Source organism: Culicoides brevitarsis, chromosome 3 (assembly GCF_036172545.1).
Source record: "Culicoides brevitarsis isolate CSIRO-B50_1 chromosome 3, AGI_CSIRO_Cbre_v1, whole genome shotgun sequence".
NCBI lineage: Eukaryota > Metazoa > Arthropoda > Insecta > Diptera > Ceratopogonidae > Culicoides > Culicoides brevitarsis.
In genome coordinates, this window is record NC_087087.1 from 22,960,932 (window position 1) to 22,973,834 (window position 12,903).

At 40.8% G+C, this 12,903-nt stretch overlaps 1 protein-coding gene across 28 annotated transcripts in view; it reads right to left on the reverse strand.

Moving 5' to 3' along the window:
• LOC134836061 (twitchin) overlaps nucleotides 1–12,903 on the reverse strand; it is a 53,044-nt gene that overhangs the window by 17,313 nt on the left and 22,828 nt on the right. For 25 of the 28 annotated variants that reach the window (XM_063851232.1, XM_063851235.1, XM_063851230.1 and 22 more), the window contains 13 exons: nucleotides 12,060–12,207; nucleotides 11,134–11,507; nucleotides 10,314–10,385; nucleotides 9,690–9,815; nucleotides 8,576–9,626; nucleotides 7,110–8,519; nucleotides 6,628–6,930; nucleotides 5,383–6,282; nucleotides 4,335–5,101; nucleotides 4,090–4,225; nucleotides 3,173–4,012; nucleotides 3,053–3,109; nucleotides 44–2,704 (listed from right to left, as the gene is read on the reverse strand). In XM_063851232.1, the coding sequence (XP_063707302.1) occupies nucleotides 44–2,704; nucleotides 3,053–3,109; nucleotides 3,173–4,012; nucleotides 4,090–4,225; nucleotides 4,335–5,101; nucleotides 5,383–6,282; nucleotides 6,628–6,930; nucleotides 7,110–8,519; nucleotides 8,576–9,626; nucleotides 9,690–9,815; nucleotides 10,314–10,385; nucleotides 11,134–11,507; nucleotides 12,060–12,207 (8,845 nt within the window). The remainder of the gene's footprint in view (nucleotides 1–43; nucleotides 2,705–3,052; nucleotides 3,110–3,172; nucleotides 4,013–4,089; nucleotides 4,226–4,334; nucleotides 5,102–5,382; nucleotides 6,283–6,627; nucleotides 6,931–7,109; nucleotides 8,520–8,575; nucleotides 9,627–9,689; nucleotides 9,816–10,313; nucleotides 10,386–11,133; nucleotides 11,508–12,059; nucleotides 12,208–12,903) is intronic. The other 3 variants (XM_063851218.1, XM_063851219.1, XM_063851231.1) reach the window with 2 other exon arrangements.

Consider the following 12,903-nt stretch of genomic DNA (forward strand, 5'->3'; position numbering starts at 1 on the left):
TATATTTATAAATACTCTTTTTACATCAACAATAAAATCTTACATTTTCTTGGTTTAGTCATCACGAGTTTACTGTTGTTGGATGGTTCACCAGGACCAGCAGCGTTGACAGCCTTAACACGGAATTCGTATTCAACGCCTTCATCCAAATCTGCAGCGCGAGCCTCGCATTTGTCGGCGGGAACTTCAGCTGCCTTAATCCATTTACCACTATCCTTTTCACGTTTTTCAACAATGTAAGCAGTAACCGGAGAGCCTCCATCGTTGACTGGTGGAGTCCAACGGAGATCGACAAAGTCTTTGTCCCAATCGAAGGCTTCTGGGGTTCCTGGTTTTCCAGGTTCGTCGAATGGATTCTTAGCAATAATTGAGTGTTCAGCTTCCAATGGTTCGGATTCACCTTCTTCATTGACAGCAGTGACACGGAAGGTGTATTCTTGACCAGGAGTCAAATTTTCAACCTTCATGTGTGTATCCTTTGCACGACCAATTGGAATCCAACGACCTGTTTCTTTATCCATTTTTTCAACCATGTAACAATCAATTGGAACACCGCCATCGTCTTGAGGAGCGTTCCATTTCAAGTCACATCCTTCCTTGTGGACATCAGTGATCTTCAATGGACCTTCTGGTTTGCCTGGTTTATCAAGTACTTGCACCTCAACGGTTGCTTCATCGCGACCTGAATCGTTCTCTGCCTTGATGACATATGTACCGGCGTGTTTGCGAGTAACAGCTTGTACATAAACCTTTGTGCGGTATGGCTCGTAGTCAATCTTGGTGTCATTTTCACCAGTTTCGAGACGAGCTTTGTTGATCAACCAGTATTTCTGTGGTGCGGGCTCACCAGAAATCTTGCAGTCAATCTTAAGCATTGCACCTCCCTTGAGGGTCAAGTTCTTAAGAGTTGAGCGATCGATACGTGGAGGAGCGAAACGATCTTTAGCCTCCTTTGTATCTGAAGGACGAGATGGATCTGATTTTCCTCCCTTGTTAACGGCAATGACGCGGAATTGATATTGTCCGCCTTCAATAAGATCGGCAATCTTTGCTTTTGTGACTGGTCCATCGGTTTCGAGAACCTTTTGCCAGCGAGGACTGAAGTTGTCTTTCTTTTCGACGATATACTTTTCAATTGGAGCACCACCATCAGACTCAGGGGCGGCCCAATCAATAACCATGTAATCACGTCCCCAGTCCTTAAACTCTGGTTTACCAGGAGTAGTTGGTTTATCGAATGGATTCTTGGCACGAACGCTTGCTTCAGTATCAAGTGGGTCACTTTCACCTTCGGGATTAACAGCACGAACACGGAAGTGATAATCTTTGCCTTCTGTAAGTCCTGTAACATCAGCTTCGGGTGTTTTTGTTTCGCAAACAGGGACCCAACGTCCAGTATCAAGATCCATACGTTCAACAACGTAGCCTTCAACTGGTAAACCACCATCGTCTTCAGGTTCTTCCCATTTCAACTTGCAACCATCAGCCTTGACATCGGAAACCTTCAATGGTCCCTTTGGTTGTGATGGTTTGCTGAGAACAAGAAGTTCAAGTTCGAAACTATCTTGACCAGAAGCGTTGACAGCTTTAACGAGGTAATTAGCGGTGTCGCTGCGTTTGACCTTTTGAATGATAAATGTGGTACGATGCTCTTCATTTTCAATCTTAATACGCTCAGTTGAGGTAAGATCTTTGCCTTTCAATGACCATGTGATCTTTGGCGCGGGCTCACCTTCAACATCAGCTTGGACATGCAACATTTGTCCACTGCGCAAAGTTTTCTTTTGCAAGTTTGTACGATCGATACGTGGTGCCAAGAAACGTGGCTTAGCAATGACACTTGCAGATGTATCGCTAGGCTCTGATGGTCCGGCTTTGTTAACAGCAACAACACGGAATTCATATTCATGACCTTCCTGGATGTTATCCATAACTTTAGCCTTTGTACGATCACCGGGCACAGTAGCAGCATCAATCCATTTGCGATGATCTTTGTCACGCATTTGCACGATGTACTTTTCAATTGGTGCTCCGCCATCAGAGTCGGGTTTCTTCCATTCCAAATCGACAAAGTCTTTATCCCAATCGGTAGGATTTGGACGACCTGGTTTGCCTGGTTCGTCGAATGGATTCTTGGCAATGATAGTGCCTTCGGTTTCCAAATCTTCACCTTCGCCTTCCTTGTTGACAGCACGAACGCGGAATTTGTATGGCTTGCCTTCTTGCAATCCAGTAACAGTAGCTTCTGGTGTTGTAGATTTTCCACAAGGTACCCATTGTCCGGTAAGAGGATCGAGTTTCTCGATTTCGTAATACTCAATTGGGCAACCACCATCGTCATCAGGTTTCTCAAACTTGAGTTTGCAGCCGTGTTTGTGAATGTCGGAAACTTCAATTGGTCCCTTGACTTTTCCTGGTTTTCCAAGAATTGTGATATCAACGTCAGCACGATCTTCACCATTTTCGTTGGTAGCAACAATTGTGTATTTGCCACTTTGTGGACGTTTGGAGCGCATAATGAAGAATTTGGTGTTGTAGTCAATGTTATCGATACGATATTCTTCACCATTTTCCAACTCTTGGTCCTTGAAGAACCATTGTACTTTTGGAGCAGGTTCACCCGTAATGTTGATATCATATGCGACAGACAATCCAGATTTGACAGTGATTGGATTCAAGTTTGTACGATCGATATGAGGACGCACTAAAAGGATAAAATAACGATTAGTATAAATTCTCACAAAACTTTTTTCGACGATCTATGATGATTGTAAATTCATCAAAGAACATCAGCGATTGCGTGAAAGAGTAGAATATAGACAGAGGAAAGATGTGCTGTGCAAACATTAAAGAAGGGAGGAAGGAGAGAGGATAGATAAAGCAACATATATGTTAGAGAGGTCTCTAACTACCATTGCTGAAAGCAGAAATTGAAAAGCGAAGCGTATATACAGCATATTTTTTTATTATTAGAGCATTGATTGATTGATTTTTTTCTTGAAAAAAGCATTTATTACAGCTGTAAAAGAAACTTTTGAAAAGAAACACTTACAGTTGCGAGCCTTGGCAGTATGCCAGTTCGTTTGTTCGGAAGGATCACTAGTACCAGCTGAAAGAATAAAAGACCAATCAAGTCACAATAAATTGTTAAATATATTTTTATCAAATTTACCTTTGTTAACAGCCTTAACACGGAATTTGTATTGTTGACCTTCTTCCAATCGTGGAACAGTAGCAGTGTTTTGATTTCCAGGAACCTCAACAGCTTTAACGAACTCACCGGAATCTTTGTCCATCATTTCAACAATGTAACCAGTAATTGGTGCACCGTTGTCACGAATTGGACGATCCCACTTGAGTTTCGCACTGTGTTCGTCCCAATCAACAATTTCGGGCAAGCCAGGTTGCGTTGGAACATCGTATGGATTCTTAGCCAAGATGCTGTGTTCAGTTTCCAATGGATCTGAGTCACCTTCTTCATTGACAGCCTTAACACGGAAGTTATAGGACTTGTTGGGCTCTAATCCCGTAACTTCAATATCTGTCTTTGATGGATCAACGCAACCAGCGGGAGTCCAGCGTCCGGTAGCTGTATCTTGCTTTTCAACGACATATGAAGTCAATGGCAAGCCACCATCGTCTTTGGGTTTGCTCCACTTGAGTTTGCATCCCTCCTTGTGCACATCAGTAACTTCCAATGGGCCTTCTGGTTTGCCAGGACGATCCAAGATGATAATTTCAACCGGAGCTTCGTCAGATCCAGATGAATTCTCAGCATGAATCTTATAAGTTCCTGTGTGTTTACGTGTTGTATTCGTAATGGTGAATTTAGTGTTGTAATCCTCGTTTTCAATTTTGACGTTGCCCTTGGATTCGAGCTCGTCAGTACTGAGGTCCTTGAACCATTTGATGGTTGGTGGAGGCTCACCGCGAACGTCAACATCCAATTTGACAGTTTGTCCGGAACGAACCTTGATAGTGTGCAATTTCTCGCGATTGATGTATGGTTTCACTAAAAAAAGCATACAAATTTATGTCAGTGACATGGCCACAATTCATTTATAAAAACATGTGAGAAAAAACACTTACAGAATCGAGCCTTTGCAACATGAGGTTCAGTTGCATCACTTGGCTCTCCAGGACCTGCCTTATTCTTGGCACGTACACGGAATTGATATGTGTTACCTTCTTTCAATCCATGTACACGTGCACTAGGTTCCGCAGACTGAATTCAAACCAGGAATGAGATTATCAAAGGTTTGAAAAGAATAGATTTGAGAGAGAAAGAGATGAGGTTTTCGGTAAAATGTGTGAAAAGGTAAGAAGATACTTACGTCGGTTGACATAATTTCATCCCAAGAAGTTGAATATTTTTCCTTCTTTTCAATGATGTAACCTGTGATTGGTGCACCTCCATCGTTTTTGGGTTTCTCCCATTTAAGATCAACACGATCAACATCCCAATCTTCGAGAACAGGAACTCCAGGTTTGCCAGGAGCATCGAATGGATTCTTGGCTTTGATGAAGCCAGAAGATTCGAGAGGCTCACTCTCACCTTCGTCATTGATTGCCTTGACGCGGAATTGGAAGTCGTGTCCTTCTTGTAAGCCACGGACTTCAAATTCATCATCATTTGGTCCAGCTTTTCCAACGGGCACCCATCTGCCAGTGGCTTTGTCGAGTTTTTCAATGGCATATCCGGTAATTGGTTTACCGCCATCGTCCTCGGGTTTCTTCCAATGAACCTTGGCACTGTTTTTAGTGACATCTGTTACCTTCAATGGACCTCCTGGTTTGCTTGGTGACGAGAGGACATTCACCTCGACCTCAGCCTCATCTTTGCCGTGTTCATTCACAGCCAAGATGCGGTAAATACCACTATGCTTACGCAAGGCATCATTAATGGAGAATTTGCTGTTGTAGTCAACATTTTCAATTTCCCAATGCTTGTCTGGAGTGACTTCTTCTTCGTCTTTCTTCCATTTGTGGAACCAAGTAACTTTGGGAGCAGGTTCACCCTTGATGTCGACATCGAATTTGTGACTCTTAGTCGCACGAATCATGATCGTTTTGAGATTGGTACGATCGATACGCGGTTTCACTAAAGAAACGGCAATTTATTATTTTAAAGTTCGAAATAAAAATTTGGAGAAGCCATTTTCAGCGATCATTATTTTGTTAAGCCAGCGTTGATTTTCAGTTGGTACTCTTTTTATTTTAAGTGTTAATATTTAAAATAGTGTCTTATATATACGTGATTAATTTTATTTTTATAGTCGGTTAAAAAATCACACGCAAAAGCATTAATATTTGTTAAACTCTTGTATATTTTGAATTTATTGCGAATTGAAAGCGTGATTTGACAATTGTCGAACAACTTACGAGATCTGAATCGAACAATGTGTGGACCAGTAGGATCCGAAGGATCAGCAGGTCCTGCCTTGTTGACGGCAATAACACGGAATTGTACTTCATCGCGTTCTTGTAAGCCATCGACATGCGCATTGTTGGCAGATCCGGGTACTTCGGCGCAGTTCTCCCAATCCGGCTTGTTTTTGCTCTTCTTTTGGATGATGTATTTCTCAATGGGAGCTCCATTGTCGGACTTTGGTGGGTCCCATTTCAAATCCACACTTTGGTTGTCGTAATCGACAATTTCTGGTTTTCCTGCTTTTGTTGGTTTATCGTACGGGTTCTTGGCAACAGTTCCACTAATTGTCTCCAAGGGAACACTCTCGCCTTCATCGTTGATAGCAGACACACGGAATTTGTATTCCGCACCAGGTGTCAATCCCGTTACCTCGAAATTTGGTGGAACAGCATCACCGGGAGAACGTCCAACACGAACCCATTTTCCGGTTGCCATATCCATCTTTTCGATCTCGTATTCCTTGATAGGACAGCCACCATCGTCTTCGGGTTTCTTCCACTTGAGCTTGCAACTCTTCGCTGTCACATCAGAAACTTCCAATGGACCTCCAGGTTGACCGGGAGATGCGAGAACGCAAAGCTCAACAGTTTCAGTGTCGGTACCATTCTTGTTAGTGGCAGTAAGTGTGTATTTGCCAGTATCTTTACGCACAGCATTGACAATTTGGAATTCAGTGTGATAATCGACGTTTTCGATCTTAATGCGCTCCGTGTTCGATAGTGGGACACCGTCACGCCAACTCCATTTGAGTTCGGGTGCAGGTTCACCAGCAACATCGACAGCCCATTTGTGGGAACGACCAGCTTTGATTGTAACGCTCTTGAATGTCGCACGATCGATAAGTGGACGAACTATAATGGAAGGTTTGTTTAGAAGGAAATGTTTTCATAGAAAAAGGAGACTAAACTAATATCTTTGGACGTTTTCTTGATTGTTATTTGACTACGTTTGGAATAAAAATTGGACGACACATTTTGTGGTGATGATGCACAATCTATCTCTAAAGAGTTGACAAACACTCACAAAAGATACATGGGAATTGTGCAGGAAACTTTGATAGAGATTTCTTGAGGAATCACATTACTCGACAGAAAGTGAAAAGTAGATAGAAAGAGGAGAGAGAGAGAGTGTCGTTTCGATACTTATCTGTCTTTCCCTAATATTTCTCCCAGTTTTAATCATATGACGATACTTACGATTCTTGTGTTTGCACAAGTGGTTGTCCGTTGGCTCGGATGGTTTGGAAGCACCAGCTTTGTTGTGTGCGCGCACACGGAATTGATAGACCATGCGTTCCTTCAAATCTGGCACTTTGCAGAGGCAAGTTGCATCATCAGTCTTTGCCACTTCAATCCAGTCAGTTTGGAATTTGTTCTTCATCTCAACGGTGTAGTGAGTGATTGGACGACCGCCATCACTTTCAGGTGCAGCCCATTGAAGTGTCGCACTTGTGTTGTCGTAATCGCACACTTCAGGTTTGCCCGGCTGTCCGGGTTCGTCTATAGCGTGAGAAAGTTGGAGAGTTTTGTTGGTTGAAAGAAACACTCAGAATAGCACACGAGAGCAAACTCAATACGATGCAGTGATTAACCTCACGAACTCACACAATAGCACAGTCGAGAACGACTATCGATGAGTTCGCAAGAAACTGTAAGACCAAAACTAAAACGAAACTTACCGTATGGATTCTTAGCGACAATCGAATCAAATGTCTCCAATGGATCGGATTCGCCTTCCTTGTTGTATGCCTTGACACGGAACTTGTATTTCTTGCCTTTAACCAATCCCTTAATGTCAAACTCTTGCTTGTCGGCATCACATTCGCCAGCAGGAACCCATCTTCCGGTATCTGTGTCCATCTTTTCCAAGATGTATCCCGTGATTGGAGTTCCACCATTGTCAGCTGGTTTGTCCCATTTGACTTTAGCGTGATCAGCTCTGATTTCAGCAACTTCAATTTTACGTGGTTGCGTGGGACGATCGAGAACAATGACGTCAGCCTTAGACTCTACCGTGCCAGAGCTGTTGCTCAAAATGATTTTGTACAAGCCAGAATCTGCACGTACTGTACGACGAACAGTGAGAACGCTGTTGCGCTCGTACTTGTCGATTGTAGTACGTTGTTCGCCATCTTCTGACAATTCTTTGGAATCACGCATCCATTTAACTTCTGGCTCAGGTTCACCTCCGAATTTAATGTCGTACTTGATAACTTGTCCCTTCTTGACGATAATTGGCGTAAGACCATCTCCAATGATGAATGGCTTGACAAAGCGACACTTGGCAATGATTGATTTCGTGGCATCTGATGGATCACCAGGACCTGCCTTGTTAACGGCACGTACACGGAACTCGTATTGTTGATTTTCCTTAAGTCCAGGAACGGTTCCCTTGAATGCGTCAGCAGGTACTTCGACACCCTTTTGCCAGTCCTTTCCGAATTTGTCCTTGTATTCAATGATGTAGCTCGTAATTGGAGCACCACCATCTTTGTCGGGCTTATCGAAGGTAATGTCAGCATGATCGACATCCCAATCGACAACTTCGACATTCTTTGGTTTTCCAGGTTCGTCCCATGGATCCTTTGCCAAGATTGTTTGTGCCAATGGCGCAGGTTCGGAGCTGCCGATCTTGTTTACAGCACGAACGCGGAATTTGTAAGTGCGACGATGCACTAAATCTGTCAACTTAACTTTACGATCTTGATCGCTAGGAACTTCGGCAACGACATCCCATCCAGCCTTCATTGTCAGATCTTGACGTTCCAAGATGTACTTCTTAATTGGAGCACCACCATCATCCTTGGGTGGTTTCCAGCGAATAACGCAAGAGCTTTGGAAGATTTCTTTTGCTTCAACATCCTCTGGTGGTTTGGGCACATCTTGCATCGTGATCTTGACGGTCTTGCTTTCTTCACCTTGTCCATTCGCCAATTTGATTTCGTATGGACCGGAGCCTTCGCGTGATGGCTTCTTGAATTTAAGGATGACTTTGTCGTCTTTCACGACAACTTCGCAATCCTTAGGCGACAATGCTTTGCCGTCCTTCATGATCTTGCACGTAACAGGGGTCGTACGTGTGCCGTCAACTGTTGTGGGAAAGAGAATTAAGCTCAAGAGCTCGAAAGAAATTCTAAAAACTTACCTTTGTATGGCACTTCGATGACAATTGGTGCACTAATTGGACCCTCTGCCTCATCGGGGAAGTCAATTTGTGGTTTGCTCTCACCTTTTTGCACGGTCAACTTGCAAGATGACGTCAACTTGCCACTCGTGCATGTAATTTCACCGTCGTCTCCCATTTCGAGAGCATTGAAAACGAGTTGATGCTTGCCACCGCCCAAGTTCTTGAACTCAATGCGATCGTTCGCTTCGAGTGGCTTTCCATTGAAAGACCATTCAGCAGCGGCAGTTTGATCTTGCAACTCAACCTCCAACACGCACTTCTCGCGCTCAATACCAACGGTATCCTTGAGTTTCTTGTTGAAGCGATTTTGGTAGTTGATGCAGATCTCGGCTTCGGTCTTGTCAGCATTACTTACGCACGAATACTGACCAGCATCACTAACTTTGCAGTCTTTAATGACGAGTTTACGCTTACGTCCGTCCTTGACGACTTGGTAGCGTTTGTCGGGCTTGATTTCCTCTTCGCCCTTGAACCATTTAACTTCACCCAATTCATCGTCAAGCTCGCATGCCAACGTAACGGTGTCCTTTTCCACCAATTGTTGCGATTTGAGTACCTTGACGAACTTGTATTGGTACTCGGTGATCTTGACTTTCGTGTCTGTGCGATCGGGTTGACGATTGATGCGGCACGAATAGTCATCCGTGTCTTCTTCCGTGCAATTGCGGATGGTGAGTTTGAGATTTCCGTTCAAATCCTTCATCATCTGGTATTTTTCGCCATCTTGGAGCTCAGTTTCACCCTTGAACCACTTGACTTGTGCCAAATTGCTGCTAACGGCAGCTTCCAACACAGTCTCGTGCAACGTGTATCCGTGAATGCTCTTCTTGAGCATCTTAGTGAAGGTGTATGTGGGATCAGCTTCCTCTACATTGAGGAAAGCGAAACACGAAATACCAGCAATTTCGATAGTGTATTTGCCGGAATCCTCCACTTTTGGATTGTAGATGATAAGTTGATATGTCTCACCATCCACTTTCGGTTTGTATTTCTTGCCTTCAAAGATTTCCTAAAAAAAAAGAAACAAAATATCAAAATCACGTTGAAAAAAAATAATAAAAGGTCAACTTACATCCTTTCGCAAGAACCATTTGGGCTTGGCATTGGCCTTTGTGAATCCAGCTTCGAATACGACCTTCTTGTCTTTGCCTTCCTTCGCCATGATGTCGATCAAAGGCCGTGAGAACGTATCTTGTTTCTGCGAAAAAAAATCGAATCCACAAAAAGTATTAATTTCATGCAACAAAAATGATGGACAAGAGAAGATTATCCCATTTTTTTATAGAATATTTACAGTTTGTGGGATTTTTCTTCTGATAAAGACTTTAAAAAGTCCAAATAGAAGAGAAAAAGATAAAGAGAGAAATTTCTACGACAGATTTCACAACAATCGTTCCAATATATCGAGTAGAGAAGAGATTTTTTTTCAACTGACCTATATGAGAAAATGTATGAGGAATGAGGAAACAGAGAGAAGAATTTAAGAGGAATCATGCTTTTTTCACAGGTTTGACAGAAATAAGGGAATTTCACATAAGATCTACAAAAGTAACTAAAAATTACAGATACGGAGAAAAAAAGAAGAAGAGATAATTTCACACTAATAATAATAATTTTTTTTTTAAGAGAATGAAAATGGAAATTACACCACGGAGATCATTTTTCTTAATTTTTGTTTAAATATTCTGACAACAACCTTTGGCTTTGATCTAAGAACAGGCCAGTCTGGAATTATATCTGCTAAAGATGGACGTCGTGATTTATCATCCTAGAATTGAATATTAATCTGCTCCATTTATAATCTTCACAAAATTTTGTGTTTCATGTTTTTTTTTTATTTTCATTTTTTTGTATTGGAAAAGAGACAGAGAAGAAAACTACATCGGACCATGAAAATCAAAACAAAAAAAAATGGACAAAAATTCAACCATTCATCCAGATCCAGGCAAAAACATTCAAAAAATACGAAAAAAAAAAATTAAAAGCACTCATTGTCGCACTTATTTCAGTCGATATTTGACGCACAAAAATACCAAGCGTCTCCACTTGTAAAAAAAATCACCAAAAATACCCATTAAAAAATTGTGTCGACCAATTCGCTCTTTTTACCCTTGGTTCACATCTACAGAGCGCGCGCTGTAAAGGAGCTTAACGTTATGTGTGACTGCAAAGCAACTGGCTTACGTTTGCTTACTTTTCGAACTACTACTGATACAAAAAAAAAACCAATTTAACTACAAAACTACAAAAATTACAATGTAAAAAGCAAACTACGGCATCCCTGATTGAATCCCTATAACTGAAATAAGTGGAATGTTGTGCTCGATTGTCTTAAAATTAACTTAAAAACTACTCTGCTCTGGTTTTTAAATACAAAAAATATTCCAGAGAGACAAAAAAAAAGTTGTTGTTGTGCAAAATTTCAAAGCTTTTTCGACCATCGGTAATAAAATAATAATTTTTTTTTGTGTGCTTTTGTTATTTTTTTGTAATTTTTCTTGTTTTTTGACACATACCCGTTCGACTTTCTTGAGGGTCGCCATTGGTTTTTCCACCTCCTTGAGGTCGCCCCAGTCCGGATCCTTTTCCTCTTTGCCCCACTTGGCGTACTTGCGTTTCTTCAACATCGCACGGAAGTCCATGCCACTGGCGTCGGAAACGAAGAGTTGCGTCTCTGCCGAATCCTCGCCATGGATATTGGACACGACAATTTTGTATTTGCCCTCATCGTTGGGCTTCGCTTTGCGCATGCATAGCGTAATGGTGTTTGTGTCGCCTTCCGTGATAAACTTGAAGCGACCGCCTTCGATAATTTCCGAGACACCCTTGTAGAAGCGGAACGAAGGTGCGGGCGTGCCTTCAACTTGTACCTGAATGTAGGCAGTTTCATCTACAGTGACAAAGATATATTTAGATGTCAGAGAAGAGTTTTTATTTTTTGCTCCATAGATGCATTTTTTATGCAATTTGTATGTGAACAACATCAAAAGCGCTTATTTTTTCGACAGATTGCTCGTCTACAGAGGCAACCATCTTGCAAAGAACCTATTCTAGAGTAGTATAATTTTTAAATATTTACATGATTTTTTGTCTTTAGTTTTTTTCTATCTCTATTTTTTAATTTATTAAGTTTTAAGAGTGAGCTCGACTGTCTAAGAGCCTTTTTACTAACTCATAACTCAGATTTTCATATATTTACAAAACTTTTCTATTCTATTTTTTTAATATTTTAATTTTTTTCTCATTTTTTTTTATATCAGGCACTTTTTCAATTCAGGGAAAATTAATTAAAGCTTTTACATTTTTTTTTATAATTTTCTACCTTACTTTTGTTAAAATTATTCTATATTGCAAAATTTAATTTCTAGAATTAATTTATAAAAAAAGCGTTATATTTGCAGCCAAAAGTCAAACCATGTGAACCAACAACCGACAATTTTACCTTCAACAGCACTGTAACTCTCTTCAATGAAGACAATAGCTGGAGGACCTGCTGGTCCCAAATCTTTAAGGGGTGTCGATGGTTTGTTAATTAATTCGCTAAGATCTTGAACACTTGGTCGACGCATATCTATTGATGCTCTTCTCCTCTGTTTATGTCAAATATTTTTTTTTTTTCATAAAGTAAGTGGAAAAGGATATCATTTTAGATTTTGGTAATTACTGGCTTACAACTAAAAAAATATTTTTTTCGAACAACGGCGAGAAATTGCAGCGAGAGAGAAGACCATAGGCGAGTTAGAAGCGAAAAGTTGCTTTTCATCGTTGCTTCTTTCATATTTTTTTCTCTTTTTTTTTGAAAGTAAACGTCGTGTAAACTATTTTTATTTTTTTATATTGAATTTTTTAGCATTGAGAGGGTCCTTCGAGAGGTTTCTTGACTAGAGGGACTAATTTCTACTGTGGTTGGAAAATTATACTACGGTGCTTCAAAAATAGTTTACACTTCTAGATGAAAAATTCTAAGCAGTTCAAACATCAATCAAGCAATTTTTAGAGCGCATGCAAGCTAAATAAGCTAATTGACTAGCAAGCAAGCAGATAAGCAGTAAAAAATAAAGAGAAGATCGAACATATTTTTTTTCTTCATAACTTTTTCATATAAAAAAATCATTCAAGCCATTCAAACAACATTTCCATCACAATAAGCATCACATAACAACGAGAGAAAAGATAGAAGTGTAGGATAAAGACAACAAAAAGTGTTTTGTTTTCTTGTTTCTATACAAGTTTTTACAATGTTAAACATATATTTCTATAGTTTTCGAGTGAGATAGATGAAGTAA